This window comes from Capricornis sumatraensis, chromosome 12 (genome assembly GCF_032405125.1).
Source record: "Capricornis sumatraensis isolate serow.1 chromosome 12, serow.2, whole genome shotgun sequence".
NCBI lineage: Eukaryota > Metazoa > Chordata > Mammalia > Artiodactyla > Bovidae > Capricornis > Capricornis sumatraensis.
In genome coordinates this window covers 41428198-41443634 of record NC_091080.1, presented here as the reverse complement: position 1 = coordinate 41443634, position 15437 = coordinate 41428198, and the positions used below count along the sequence as shown (strand labels likewise).

At 45.7% G+C, this 15437-nt stretch overlaps 1 protein-coding gene across 1 annotated transcript in view; it reads right to left on the bottom strand.

Moving 5' to 3' along the window:
• The window catches only part of FLT1 (fms related receptor tyrosine kinase 1), a 206570-nt gene that overhangs the window by 103296 nt on the left and 87837 nt on the right, over positions 1-15437 (bottom strand). Inside the window, exon 11 of the mRNA XM_068984312.1 lies at positions 2218-2332. Within this exon, the coding sequence (XP_068840413.1) occupies positions 2218-2332 (115 nt within the window). The remainder of the gene's footprint in view (positions 1-2217; positions 2333-15437) is intronic.

Below are 15437 nucleotides of genomic sequence, written 5' to 3'. Positions count from 1 at the left end.
GACAATGATGCCATCTACTTTGTTGCTTTGAAATGCAAAGAATATAGCTGAACAGACAGCAGTAGCATGTATAATTGCTTTACATATATTTCTAGTCTTTTGACAACAGCCTTTCTGACCAGTGTGAGGTGATAAATATCTCACAGTGGTTTTGACTTGCATTTCTTAGGTCAGGATATCTGATTCGCTGTGGGTTTGTATATCCCAACTAAAGCTTTGCCAGTGCAGAAACGGAGGGGAAAAACCAGATATTTTGTGAAAGGGAAACATTCCATCTTAGCCTAAAGTTTGGTAGTAGCTTTTGCTGACTGACATCCCACTTCAGTTATGTCAGAGACTCTCCATGTTGGCTAAGCCAGCATCTCTCAGGGAACTTTTATGCATCCTGGGCTCCATGCTGAAGATTCACATGGAATAGTAATTGGTGGAGCAGTATAATATACTAGGAACAAAGCTAGTCGAGGTGATGGAATTCTAGTTGAGCTATTTCAAATCCTGTGAGATGATGATGCTGTGAAAGTGCTGCATTCAGTATGCCAGCAAATTTGGAAAACTCAGCAGTGGCCACAGGACTGGAAAAGGTCAGTTTTCATTCCAATCCCAAAGAAAGGCAATGCCAAAGAACGCTCAAACTACCGCACAATTGCACTCATCTCACATGCTAGTAAAGTAATGCTCAAAATTCTCCAAGCCAGGCTTCAGCAATACATGAACTGTGAACTTCCAGATGTTCAAGCTGTATTTAGAAAAGGCAGAGGAACCAGAGGTCAAATTGCCAACATCTGCTGGATCATGGAAAAAGCAAGAGAGTTCCAGAAAAACATCTATTTCTGCTTTATTGACTATGCCAAAGCCTTTGACTGTGTGGATCACAATAAACTGGAAAATTCTGAAAGAGATGGGAATACCAGACCACCTGACCTGCCTCTTGGGAAACCTATATGCAGGAAGGAACAGTTAGAACTGGACATGGAACAACAGACTGGTTCCAAATAGGAAAAGGAGTACGTCAAGGCTTTATACTGTCACCCTGCTTATTTAACTTATATGCAGAGTACATCATGAGAAACGCTGGGCTGGAGGAAGCACAAGCTGGATCAAGATTGCTGGGAGAAATATCAATAACCTCAGATATGCAGATGACACCACCCTTATGGCAGAAAGTGAAGAGGAACTAAAAACCCTCTTGATGAAAGTGAAAGAGGAGAGTGAAAAAGTTGGCTTAAAGCTCAACATTCAGAAAACAAAGATCATGGCATCTGGTCCCATCACTTCATGGGAAATAGATGGGGAAACAGTGGAAACAGTGTCAGACTTTATTTTTGGGGGCTCCAAAATCACTGCAGATGGTGATTGCAGCCATGAAATTAAAAGATGCTTACTCCTTGGAAGAAAAGTTATGACCAACCTAGACAGCATATTCAGAAGCAGAGACATTACTTAGCCAACAAAGGTCCGTTTAGTCAAGGCTACAGTTTTTCCAGTGGTCATATATGGATGTGAGAGTTGGACTGTGAAGAAAGCTGAATGCTGAAGAACTGATGCTTTTGAACTGTGGTGTTGGAGAAGACTCTTGAGAGTCCCTTGGACTGCAAGGAGATCCAACCAGTCCATTCTATAGGAGATCAGTCTTGGGTGTTCTTTGGAAGGAATGATGCTAAAGCTGAAACTCCAGTACTTTGGCCACCTCATGTGAAGAGCTGACTCATTGGAAAAGACTCTGATGTTGGGAGGGATCAGGGGCAGGAGGAGAAGGGGACGACAGAGGATGAGATGGCTGGATGGCATCACCGACTCAATGGACATGGGTTTGAGTGAACTCCGGAAGTTGGTGATGGACAGGGAGGCCTGGCGTGCTGCCATCCATGGGGTCGCAAAGAGTTGGACACGACTGAGCAACTGCACTGAACTGATGTGTATTATATAGTGGAAGAATAGACTACTCTGCAGCCAGGGTCCAGAACTGTGGATGGGGGCCAGTCTCATGTTCAAGAGGAATCAGGACAAGGACTTGTTTCTTGGTGACTGGTGGTCATTTGGGGGATGCATCAGTTTGAGTGACCTCAGTGCATCTCTCCATGAAGACATACTGCCTTTCTTCTCTCAGAATTTTTGTGTGAGCATTTGAATTCCTTCTGACCCTAATAAACCCATAACTAGGAAATGAGTGTGTGCTTTTAGAATAAATATCCCCACGCTTATTCTGGTAAACAGTACCTTATTCTTTCCTTCTATCATTGCCGTGCGCTGAGTGAGGCTCTCAATTCTGTTTCCTACAGTGCTGTCAGGATCCAGGATAAAGGCCTCTTCATTAGTGGAGCAAGAGTCATACCTGTTTTTTAAAAAAAGGAAGTTATCACTATATTGCTTTGCAGCATGGTCCAGCCCATGGTGGCTGGTGATGGGAAAACCATTAAGCCCTCAGATAATAAAATCACACATTTTCTTATTTTCCTTAGATTCCAACCCCATCCCCACCAGCATCCATCCTCAAAACTTAAAATAGCAGACAGATTTTGCCTTATCTCCAAAAAAAAAAAAAAAAAAGACCACCAATGTGTTTTCATACAAACTTCCTGTTCTAAATGTTAAATACTAAATAAAAATGCATAAGTTCAACAGTCTAATATCTAGATTTTAATTAGTTCCTAGTGGAGAAAACATGCAAACGCAGGAGAAAAAAGTTATGTTAATGAATGGAAACCTTTAGGAAATAACAGCATTTCACATCTATAAAAGGCTGGCATTTAATGAGAATATTCCGTTATACAGCTAATTTTTTCCAGGGCTAATTAAGTGTATATGGAAACACACATCATGGAGCAGTTATTAATTTCAGTCTATCTCTTTTCAAGTTTGGGAGTATCACGGCAAGTTCTTTAACCTCTCAGGCAGGCCTCAAGCGTTTAATTATAAAATACGTGTGTTAAAGATTTTTAAGATCTTTTTGGCTTCTAAAAGTACATGAAATCTCTCTCTCACTACTTAAACTAGCTGGTGGAGTATATGCTCAATCTCTCAGTCGTGTCCCACTCTTTGCAACCCCGTGGACTGTAGCCCGCCAGGCCCCTTGTCCATGGGATTCTCCAGGCAAGAATATTGGAGTGAGTTGCCATTTCCTTCTCCAGGGGATCTTCCTGACCCAGGGATCCAACCCACATCTCGAGTCTTCTGCACTGGCAGGTGGATTCTTAACCACTGTGCCTCCTGGGAAGCCCAGCTAGTAGAGTCCCAGGTAGTTTGATGAGATTCCAGCCTTCACCTGAAAGTAAGCACGTTCTTTCAAACACCGTATAATCAGTAGGCTCCTATCAGTTTACTATCCAAATCATCAGTGTAAATATCTACTATTTATTATGTCTCTTGTCTCTATTTCATTATCTCTGTGATGTCTCTTCTACTAATTTAAGGTTTTGTTTGTTTTTCTTTCTCTAGTTGCTATAGGAGTAAGGTTAGGTTGTTTGTGATTTTTCTTGTTTTCCGGAGGTAAGACTATATTGCTGTAAACTTTCCTCTTAGAACCGCTTTTGCTCCATCCCACTGGTTTGGGACCACTGCGTTTTCGTTGTCACTTGGATCATTTAGTATGTTTCATGTATTGTAGGTTCTCCATGAATAAAAAAATCCAAACAACCAAAAAAGACCCTTATGTCCACTCTGACAGAGGCAGTGCAGTAGCGTTTCAACCTGCCTATCCCCAAGCCAACACCTACGGAGTCGCTGCCAGACCAGACCCCTGAGCACTTTGGGTTTTAGTGGGATCTTCGTTGCTTCAACAGCTGTACTGCAGAAAGCCCAGGTTTCCATAACTGACAACCAAGGCCACCCAAAGTCCACTCCCTACCTGCCTTTCTGATCTTACCCCTACAGACACCCTCCTCCTGGGCAAACTGCGGTTTGGTTCAGCTCCTTCAAAGAACACCTGAGTCCTCTACTTGCCCTGACTTCCCCTAGCTCTATGACCACTTTCTCCTCTGAAAAATAAGAATACAATGATATCTGCCCCATTAATCTCATGGGATCATACAAACGTTAAAAGACTTAAATTACTTGGGGAGGTTTTGTCAATGAAAGCCACCTAGAAAACCTGGGAACTAATCTTCCTGTTTCGCGGTGTACACACCTGACTCCTTCATCTTCACTCACCAGTTACCAGGGCCTCGACGCCCCCTCACCACCCACAGCCCGGTCTCCTCTAAGCTCAAGACCAGAACCCCTGGGTGAGCCTGAGGATGGACCACCTTACTTGGTGCCGTGACTTCTATCTGCACGTCCTGCCCAGAGCCCAGCACGGCACTGCCCTGTCTGATGAGTGCAGGTGCTAAGTGGACACTGCAGGTGATCTGCTTTCTACCACTTATGACAAAATGAACACCATTTCCTTTATAGTAGCCTTTTGAGATGTAAATATGGATTTTTATTGGGGACATGATGCAAATATACAAAGAGCTATTTTCTGTGCCTCTAAATAAATGAATGAATGAATAAATAAATAATCTGTAGGCTCCTGAGGTGTGTTTCTCTGCCAGCCTGGGGAGCTTAGAAGCCGAGTGTGGGTCGGAACTGGCGTGAGTGCCTGCAGCCCCCGCGCCACCTTGGCTGCTTCCTGGTGGACTTGTGAATTGACGCTGTTCATTTCTCCATCCCTCTCCTGAATGCAGTCTTTCCTCCTATCTCCCAGCCTAATGAGTGAGGCAAGGAAGTGGTTCTTCTTATGATTACTTGCACTGTGAACTTTCCAGGGAAACAAGTCAGATTCCTTCTGGCTTCGAATCTGCGGTGAGCAGACTCTGTACATGGATTGGGCAGATTCAGGATATTCTCAAACCAGGAGGGAGTGTAAAGCCCCGTTTCCAGAAAGAATGAGTGGTTGGTTTTGAGTCATTGCTGCCCTTGGCTACTTATGTGAGAAGAAAGAGGATGAAATTAGTGAGAGAAAGGGTGAGAGAGAAGGAACTGTGATGAAAAAGTTCTGTAATTATTCCTCTCTGGTGCTGGGGCTAAGAAAGGACTCTTAGTATGCGAAACTGGTGCGTCTTCCGGGGTGGTCTCCTCTCCTGGGGGGCATGCTGCCCCTTAATGCCGCCCCCCTATCCCCCAAAGCATTCATCACTTTCTAAGTGCATTCAGTGCTTCAGGCAGCTGCAAGGGACAGGGACCGCCTCCATGTGACTGCCCTGTCTCCATAGTTACACCAGAGTCACACATGTAACTGGCGCCCCACAAGCCTCTGTAAACATACGGCATGAGGCACTGATGTGTGGCTTGCACTCAGAGTTTTTGTTTGTTTTAAGTGTTTACTATCTCCAATCATACAGATGATTAGAGCCATAGTGTCAGTATAATAACCCCCCATACACCCATCACCTACCCTTAATAATTATCCAAGTTTGCCACCGCTGTTTCATTTGTCCCTTATTTCTTTTTATTTTTCCTTTTGAGAGATATTGTAAAGTGAATCCCAGACAGCATGTCATGTGAGCCCCACATATTTTAGTGCCTGTCTAAAAATTATGCACCTTTCCCAATATAACAACAATGCTATGATCCTATCTAATAGAATTAGCCATAATTCCATGGTGTTGTTTGTACCAGGCCCAAGTATCAGATTTCTCCAAATGTTTTTCAAATGACTGTTTCTATAGTTAGAGTATAAGATTTAAAATAAAAAAGAATTCATAAGGACTGACTATTCCTTAAGGAACTTCTGCAACTTTAAAAACCATTTTGTTTTGGCGTATAGCTGATTAACAATGTTGCGACAGTTTCAGGTGGATAGGGAAGGGACTCAGTCACACCCACTGTCCTCTGAACTCCGCTCCCATCCAGGCTCCCACATAATATTGAGCAGAGTTCCATGTGCTATACACTAGGTCCTTGCTGCTTATCCATTTTAAATACAGCTGTGTGCACATGCCCATCCCAAACTCCCTAACTGTCCCTTCCCCCATCCTTCCCCTCAGCAATCATATTTGTTCTCTAAGTCTGTGACTCTGTATCTGTTTTGTAAATACATTCATTTGTATCATTTCTGTGATTTTTGAGTAACTGTTCCTTATTATCAGGTAAAATAAATGAACATTTTAACTTATTGACTAGCGGAGGAAACTGGACCAAAGAAAATTATATGCTTTCTCCTTTACTTGAAATACGCTAATGATAAAGTGTCAAAGCCATATATCATTTTGTCCTGTTTTTTATAACATGTTTACCTTGAACTACTGTTTGCTCTCAGATCTTTCACACACACAGGGTACATATACGGGTTTATATAATGTGTGTGTGTGTAACATGGATATGGGGGGTTGTCATGTGTATGCCTGTACTGGACATGTGTGTATGTACTTGATACTGTGACACTGAAGAGCTGAAGTTCTCTTGCATCTGAGAGAGAAACTTATGATTTCATTCTTTTCTCCTCAAAGAAGTAAAGAAGATGAAGGAGGCCTTAGAGGTCTTAATTTCATACTCTCGGCCATCGGGAAATGTAAAGAAATACATTAGGGTAAAGCAAGAGGAGGCATTTCCCCAGAGGAAGCACAATCAGCTGCAGGGGCTCACTGGGGCTGCCAGGCTCCTCCCTCCACCCCACCCACCCCACCCCTCTAGGACAGCGCCCGTCAGCACAGGCCCTGGCATGGAAATGACAGGCTAGACTTGCTGCAAGGTCCTCCAGATGAAAAAAGGGCATATTCTGTGGCTATTTTCCATACTGGGGACTGTGATTTTTTCCTCTTTGTCACTGGAACCTTAAAAATAGAATGTCTTTCTGAGCCTGACTGTGTAACACAGCACTTGAAACAAGAGGTCGGGGGGAGGAGGGGTCTGCCTGAGCCTTAAGAATACATCAAGCTCTTAAGGAAGTAGATTGTGCCATGTTTGAAGATGCAAAGATAATCGCTGTGCTGGGAACCGTCTTGAGGGGGGAGGAAGCCGAACAACAAGAGGAAAGCGGCGTTCGCTCCTGATTTCGCACAGGAAGCCCTCCGCACCTCCTGCCAAAGGGAGATAAGAAAGCTCCCAGGCACATTCTGGACAAGGCCACCGTTATCAGCTCCAGCTCCACGCTGTCCTCCCCGAGCCCCAAGCCCCCTGTCCCTTTCCTAATGAGCTTCAGGACTCCGACCTCTATTTGCATACAGCATGCCAAGTACAATAGTGTGGAGGTATTTATAACCATCCACAGGAAAAAAAAAATTTCCGGGGTAAGAGTGTACTCCATGTCGATTGCCCTGGAGCTGAAACAAATTAGTTTTGGACTAGAGACTGATGTAAATAAATTAAAAGAAAGCAGCCAATTATGGATCCAACACATGGAGCAGGGACCTTCCATGGGGCACGTCCATCTCTCTGCCTCCCGAGGAGGAGAGGTCTGTAGGGCTCTCTGGTCTGGTCCAAGTGACCAGGCGGCTTTGCTTGACACAGAGTAGGGAAACACCACCTACACCTACGCAGATGACCTTACTGACCTACATGCTCTGGGTTTGTTCCTGTGGTGCTGACAGATTCTCCCTGCACACTCAGAAGCATTTGGCTCCTTTGCGACCTAAGACAGAAGCCACCTTTCTCACAAAGAAAGGCAAAGCCAACAATGGGATCCAACCTGCAATACTGGCAATTTTGACTGCTGGTCCCTACAGGCACACTATGGGCTGTTATAATTACCACAGATCCTATGCAGTATCACAGTCTACTCCAATAAGGATTATATTTTCTACACGCTAAGTAATCTCTACGGTGCTAAGTGATTCATATACACTATTGCATTGATCTCCACAACATCCTGAAAAGTAGGAACTCTTATCCCCCCATTGAATGGATGAGGAAATTGAGGATTAAGGACGTTAAGTAAATTACCCACTAAATTACCTACTAAAGAGCTAGTAGGGCTTCCCAGGTGGCGCTAGTGCGAAAGAACCAGGCTGCCAATGCAGGAGACGTAGGATTCAGTTTCTATCCCTGGGCTGGGAAGATCCCCTGGAGGAGGGCATGGCAACCCACTCCAGTATTCTTGCCTGGAGAATCCCATGGACAGAGGAGCCTGGTGGGTACAGTCCATAAGGTCGCAAAGAGGCAGACACGACTGAAGCAACTTAGCATGCATGCACAAAGAGCTAGCAAGCAGCAGAGGCGGACTTTGTACTCGGTTCTTACTCCAGAATCGGCGTGTTTAACCCGTGTGCCACGTGTAACAACCTGTGTGCCATGTGTAACATGTCCATGCTCTATCATCATCTAAAAAGAAACTATTATACTTCAGCATTTCTTTGTATCCCGGGAGGAAAGACTTCTCAAATAATCACTACACATATACCATAACTGTGTTGGGGACTGGATGTCTTTTTTTTTTTTTTTTAGCCCTTTTGGTATTAATAACCCAGTCAACTGCTTTTCCCAAGATGTGACAAACAGCTCTCATGGTACACAGCTGAAATGTACTGTGTGCCCACCGTGCCCGTGGTCTGCAGTGACAGTCTACATTCCATTAGGCGCCCCCTGATTTCCGACCTCAGGTCTGTTCACCTTTACAGATCCATCACAGGAAATACAGTGCAGCCTGTGCCCCTGCTTATGCTCACCTGTGCTTTCCCTAAGGTGCTGGCTTCGAACAGTCCTGATGGTCAGACTTTCTGCAGTCCTCCTGCCTTTCTTCCCCCTCCCCCACCCCCACCCCAAATGCAGAGCTGGCTCTTTCTCTAAAGGATGGGTTGTTGCATCTGGTGGAATCAGAGGGGAGAGATGAGCTTTAGCCCACTGAGGGTTACTGTCTGTGTTTTCGACTCTGAAGAACGAGGTGAGGTGGTTCAGCCCTCCGTTCAGCCCTTTGAGAAACTGCTCGTTCTAGGGCCATTATGTGCCTGTAATGGTACCTAAGACTCCTATAGTTACCTAAACAGTCTCCTTTTGTAAATGATTTCTAGCAAACTTAATCACCACCCCAATACTAGAAGGTCTACTCTACAGGCTGACTCTTTCTTAAGATAGTTGGTTTTCGTTGTTATCTTTTGAGGATCCCCTTTCACCCTGTGATAAATGACATTAAGCTGACCTTTCTTTCAAAAATCTCTGTTCTGCTAAGTCGGGCTCTTGATTGGGCTGAAGGGAACCAGTTTCTAGTGGGCTGCTGTTATTGTACCAGATCTGAGGCAGCCTTTGCACACATTTAAGCTGAACTAACTCTAGCGGTCACCAGTGAAGTGGGTGTTACAATCTCCACTTCACGATTCCCTTTACCAATAAATAAGACAACTGAGAGGAAAATCCAATGTCTTGCTCAGATTCATAGAGAAAGTGGCAGACAAATCTGGAGTTAGAATGCAGATATTCCTCTTTCCACCACACCAGAACTCAGTCCCTCCCAGGAGATGAATTCTGCTCCCAAGAGAATCCCCGTCCACGCCACCCCGCCCACCACCAAACTTTACCACCATGCTTCAGAGTCGTGTTAGGAAACTCTGGGGGTCCTCTGAGGCCAACTGGTACAAAGTCAGATACCCCGAGAAGTGGAATTTTAGCTTTCAGAAGGGAGATGTAGCCCTGAGTCCTTTGGTGAGGGGTGGGGAAGAAGCAGAGGAATAGTTTATAATTACAGTTTTTAGTTGGTTAGTTTTCACCATTAAAATGCTAAAATTATAGGAAATCTTGGCCTTCTGCTGGCTGGTGAAGTTCATCATTAGAAAAACTCTTGCAGCAACAGGAAGACCCCACTTTCATGGCAATCTTTTTGTTCCCCTTGGTAACTTAAAACTGTTGTCTGCATGAGTCCTAAATACGTTCTGGGATGAAGCTAGTTTTTTATTAGGAATGCCAGTACACTTATGGCAGGCAACTGGTTTAGAAGGGACCTCTGGGGTGGGCTAGGGGATACACGGTGGTGAGCTGAGCACCCCAACATCCGGTGGCTGCCTTATCTGAACCTGAGCCATGCCTAGGAAGATGGTCTATATTAATGTACAATGAAAGCACCTTTAATTTGGGAGTGAAAAGGGCTCTAAAAGCTCTGCAGAGTCCCAAGATGCAGGTTAATCTTCCTCCCTTTCATTCTCTTCCGGATGGAAGCTGAAGGCTTCTTGGGCAAAGTCTGTGTCTTTGTTTCGGGTCTGACCGCCCATGCTCACTGTGATTAGAATGTTTGTGAAGAACAGTAAACCATTTCAAGTGAGGAAACAAAGGAGGGCAGTAGTAAAGAGCAAATCGAGGCTGTAAAATGTCTTTTTAAAAAGTGGAAAGGGGGGAAAAAAAAAAAAGGACCACCTGGATCTCCGCCAAAGGACAGGAACGGGGCGGCTCCCCATCGCCGCCTGCCCTCCTACAGAAGGGCCTCGTGTAAACTTCCCTGCGCTGCTGCGGGTGTTGTGTCAAACAGTGGTGCGCGTGTGTCTGAGCCATCAGATTAACAGAATCTGCAAACACTATCTTTTCCCCTTCTCTCACATTCTCTTAAAACAAATAAAACAATACAGAGGAGAGGATGCCGCCAGAAGGCGGGCGGCGGAGCGCAGGCAGGAGTGTTTAGACAGAACGGTTCCTGCTCCTTCTGCTCCAGGAAAAGGGCCTGGGCCTCCGTGCTGGTCACAGGGTCAGGCTGGGGGGATTCTGGGGCAGGGGTGGAGGCGGGCGTCGGGGGGCCTTTCTGACTCGGCCAGAGGACCTTGTGCCGCCCTGGAGCCCACAGTGAAAACTACTACTTGTCTGAACGGCACGGGGAGGGGAGCGGAGAAGGCTTTTTGGGGACTGGAGCCTGGGGTTGGTGTCCGGGATGATGGCGGGGGGTGTCCAGGGAGCTGGCCAGCTCTGCTGAGATAAGAGTTTTTCCATGAGTGTCTTGGCCCGCAGCGCTTCCTGCTCTCGAGGCCCCACGGTCCATTCACACTCGGAGCAAGGCCTGTCCTCCCAGCCTCTGCCTTCCTTCCTCCTCTTGCCCCAGCTCGCGCCTCCACCGAGGGGCCCCCAGGACGACCTCCCCAGCCCCTGGCTCCCAACTCTGGCTGTGACTCTCTCTTTTAGGGAATAGGAGCCAGGGTATCCGGACTGACAGCCCTACACTGGGGTGACCATGAGCTTAGAGGGGGTCACCTCCTCAGCTACACCCCGATAGGAGCCTTAGAGAAGCCATCAGTTTTCTTCATTCACTTTTCTTCCTAGTGAAAGGCTGGTCAGCGGAGGAAGGGTGATTGGAGAAATTTTATTTAAAAAATCTTTAGGGAAATGTTCGGGGTGGTAAAGAATTCGCGTGCCAATGCAGAAGACGTAAGAGATGGAGGTTTGATCCCTGGGTTGGGAAGATCCCCTGGAAAAGGAAATGGCAACCCATTCCAGTATTCGTGCCTGGAGAACCCCAGGGACAGGAGCCTGGCAAGTTATAGTCCATGAGACCGCAAAGAGTCAGACACGACTGAAGCGACTTAGCAGCAACAGCAGGAGGGACTACAAATAACCTCCTTTAATTCCAGAAGATTCAAGGAGTCTTAAGGTATTGACTTCAGTTGCTCAGGGAAGCATATGTCAAGCTACGGCTATGTATTGTTTGCAATAAGGAGAGCAGATTACTATATCACAGTCAACACAGAGATGTCCAGGTGGCCTTCAGGGCTGGATGGCGGGGAATCGCATTAAGCAGAAATTCTAGACCAAGTCAGACCTAAGTCTGGATCATGGTTTTGCAACTTTCTGGTCATGGGAGGCAGGATGACAACATGGGGAGAATTGTGTCATAGGAAATGGATCAGAGGCCTTGACTGGTCTTTCTAATTCCTCGAATACTTCTGAAATCACTAGGTCATGTCAGCCCAAGGAATTACTCTTAATAAATTCGGCCTTGGTGTCATGCCACCAGTCACCACAGAGGAGGTGGTAATGACCAACCCTGTGACACACACAGTCTGGAGTGGAAATGTGGTTGAGGAACTCGTTGCCTACAGCCCACAGAGGAGGAGAGGAGAAATCACTTTTCTCAGATCTCAGTTCCCTGAAAAATTGTATTTCTCTTGTTTTGCCTTTATCTCATGGGCCCCTTCTTCTTGCAAATGTCTATTTTGTGTTTATCTTTGACAACTAGCAAGTAAAGCATGTGGACCATATCTCTGTCTTATCCTATCTTCATCCAGATTTGCTAAATAATGAATTATACTTTTCACAAACCACCTCGAATTCTTTGGGCATGGATGTGTTCTTAACTCAGTATCACCCTCATGTCTGCTGATGCAAAAGGACCTTCTCTGAATTATTTCCTTTTTGTTTTTTAATCCCTGTAAGAAAACTAGTAAGACATGGTAACATAGGGCTGCTTCCTATGTTGGCAATGTTAAGACGCGGTGGAAAATGGTAAAATCTTCAGATTATTCAGGAAGTTAGAAGAGTTGTCTAGCTTGGTCATAGCTTTTCTTCCAAGGATCAAGTGTCTTGTGTCTTTTAATTTCATGGCTGCAGTCACCATCTGCAGTGATTTTGGATGCAGTGATTTTCACTTGTTCCTTGGAAGAAAAGCTATGACCAACCTAGACAGCATATTAAAAAGCAAAGACATTATTTTGCTGACAAAGGTCTGTCTAGTCAAAGCTATAGTTTTTCCAGTAGTCATGTATGGATGTGAGAGTTGGACTATAAGGAAAGCTGAGTGCTGAAGAATTGATGCTTTTGAATTGTGGTGTTGGAGAAGACTCTTGAGAGTCCGTTGGACTGCAAGGAGATCAACCCAGTACATCCTAAAGGGAATTAGTCCAGAATATTCATTGGAAGGACTGATGATGAAGCTGAAACTCCAATACTTTGGCCATCTGATGCAAAGAACTGACTCATTAGAAAAGACCCTGATGCTGGGAAAGATTGAAGTTAGGAAGAGAAGGGGGCAACAGAGAATGAGATGGTTGGATGGACATGGATTTGAGCAAGCTACAGGAGTTGGTGGTGGACACGGAAGCTTGGACCATGCCGTCCCCATGCAGTCCCTGGGGTCGCAAAGAGTCAGACATGACTGAGTGACTGAACTGACTAGAGGAGTTGTAATATCCTAGACCCGGCTGCACTGGTGATTCTGCCTCAGCTCTTCAAACCCTCATTGCCCCACATCCTGTCCAGCCTACCACAGCACGTAGGCTCTGGACATATCCTGGCTTGTGTTCAGTTGTCTTCTGACACTTTTCCACGCATTTGACTTTTCAATAGCCGTGTCCTTAATAACAGAAGGAACTAAATCTTGTGCTTCTTTCGGAGGACATGATTCTACTTCTTAAATGGGCTGCTGCTGCTGCTGCTAAGCCGCTTCAGTCGTGTCCGACTCTGCGTGACCCCATAGATGGCAGCCCACCAGGCTCCCCTGTCCCTGCGATTCTCCAGGCAAGAACACTGGAGTGGGTTGCCATTTCCTTCTCCAATGTGTGAAAGTGAAAAGTGAAAGTGAAGCCACTCAGTCGCATCCGACTCCTAGCGACCCCATGGACCGCAGCCCACCAGGCTCTTCCGTCCATGGGACTTTCCAGGCAAGAGTACTGGAGTCGGGTGCCATTGCCTTAAATGGACTATATGTGAACAAATTAATTTTTATTGAATCAAATGGTGCTAGTAGTTATTAGCTGCTGGCTACTTATCTTCTATTAGCCTAGAAAGTGCTTCTGCACATGTCAGCATCATTGTTTGCGTAGAAACTCTCCAACACTATTTGCTTGTCAGATGCAGATCCCATTATGGTGAGTCTGTCCTGGGTCATTAATGCTCCTCCTTGGGAGTGGACAGCCCAACACGGCGCTAGGTTGAGGGGGATGTGTGAGGTCACTGGAGGGTCAGCAGTGCCCTTTCTCAGCATGTCTGAGGTGAGTGATGGATGGCTGAGTTGACACCCATGTGAGGTTGAGTCCATGTCTAGTCTGCTCTTGTTAGGCCAAGAAGACTGGCTCTTCTTGTTGGGTCTTCACTCAGTGAGAGACACTGTGCTCTTCTGCTGGTCCCCAGGTAGCTGGGCTAAGCCCTAAGGTTATGATGATAAGTAAGACCTAGACCCTGCTCTTAAGCAGCCCTCAGTCTGGTCAGATAATCACCGCTAACATGAACGACCTGTCTGCTGTGTACCAGGCATTGCACCGAGCATCTTACAAATTAATTTCTTTGGAGTAAATCACCATGGTTAGAAGACCTGTCCAAAGATGCAAGCATGTTTTGTGGGGGAACATGAACCCAATGTCAGGGACTGTTTTGTCAGATTGTCAGCATTCGCTGGACACTTCTGTGTATCTGATGCTAGAGAGGGAAGTAGCTTTGCAGTGGGTGGCCCCAGAGCAACCAAAAACAACTATAAGCAAACAGATTTGGGCTAAGTACTATTGGACTGCGCATGCAGGCTAAATTGCTTCAGTCATGTCCAACTCTTTGCAACCCTATGGACCACAGCCTGCCTGGCTCCTCTGTCCATGGGATTCTCCAGGCAAGAATACTGGAGTGGGTTGTCCAGGGGAACTTCCCGACCCAGGGATCAAACCTGTATCTCTTATGTCTCCTTCATCGGCAGGCAGGTTCTTTACCACTAGTGCCACCTGGGAAGCCCCACTACTGGGCTAACTAAGTACTTTTATGCATTTTATCTCATTTAATCCCCCTAAACAACCTTAGGATGTCAGGAAACTTGGACCCAGAGAGGTGGTTCACTTTGCCCAGAATCACACAGCCAGCAGGTGGTAGGAGCCAGGATGTGTAGACTCCAGAGCCCATGACCTTCAACTCTGGGCTACACTGCCTTTCTGCCTTCTCATGCCTTTTAAAATTGTTCTTGATGTCATAACACAGGCTTTTCAAAACATACTTGCTTTCTGGGTCATGAGTTTTTTGAGCAAAAAATATTCATTTTAATGTCTACATGGTTGTGCATAATGACAGATGAAGTGCATGGATGGTGATGTGCTAGAAGGCCACTCGTCTGCAGTCTCTGGCATATCAGCCAGGACTGGCTTCCCAACGAGATCCTTGGAACTCTCTGGGCCTCATCTCTGAAATGGTAGTAACTACAGTCCTTGTCTCATAGAAGTTCTGTAAGAGTTAAATGAGAGCCAGTACATATAAAGCACTTACTCTTTGTTTTTCAGTTGCTAAGTCGTGTCTGACTCTTTGCAACCCTATGGACTGCAGCATGCTAGGCCTCCCTGTCCTTCACTATCTCCTGGAGTTTGCTCAGATTCATGTCCGTTGACTCGGTGACGCCATCCAACCATCTCATCCTCTGCTGCCCCCTTCTCCTCCTGTCCTCAATCTTTCCCAGCATCAGGGTCTTTTCCAATGAGTCAGCTCTTCGCATCAAGTGGCCAAAGTTAGGTGCTTAATAAGTTTCAATAATAAGGAAAAAAAAAAAAAAAAAACCCAGGCCATACAGTCTACTGACCATAATCTTCCATTTGGCTGTAAGTAGATTCTAAATACCATTTCTCTTTCCCTCACCTCACTTATCCAAAGAC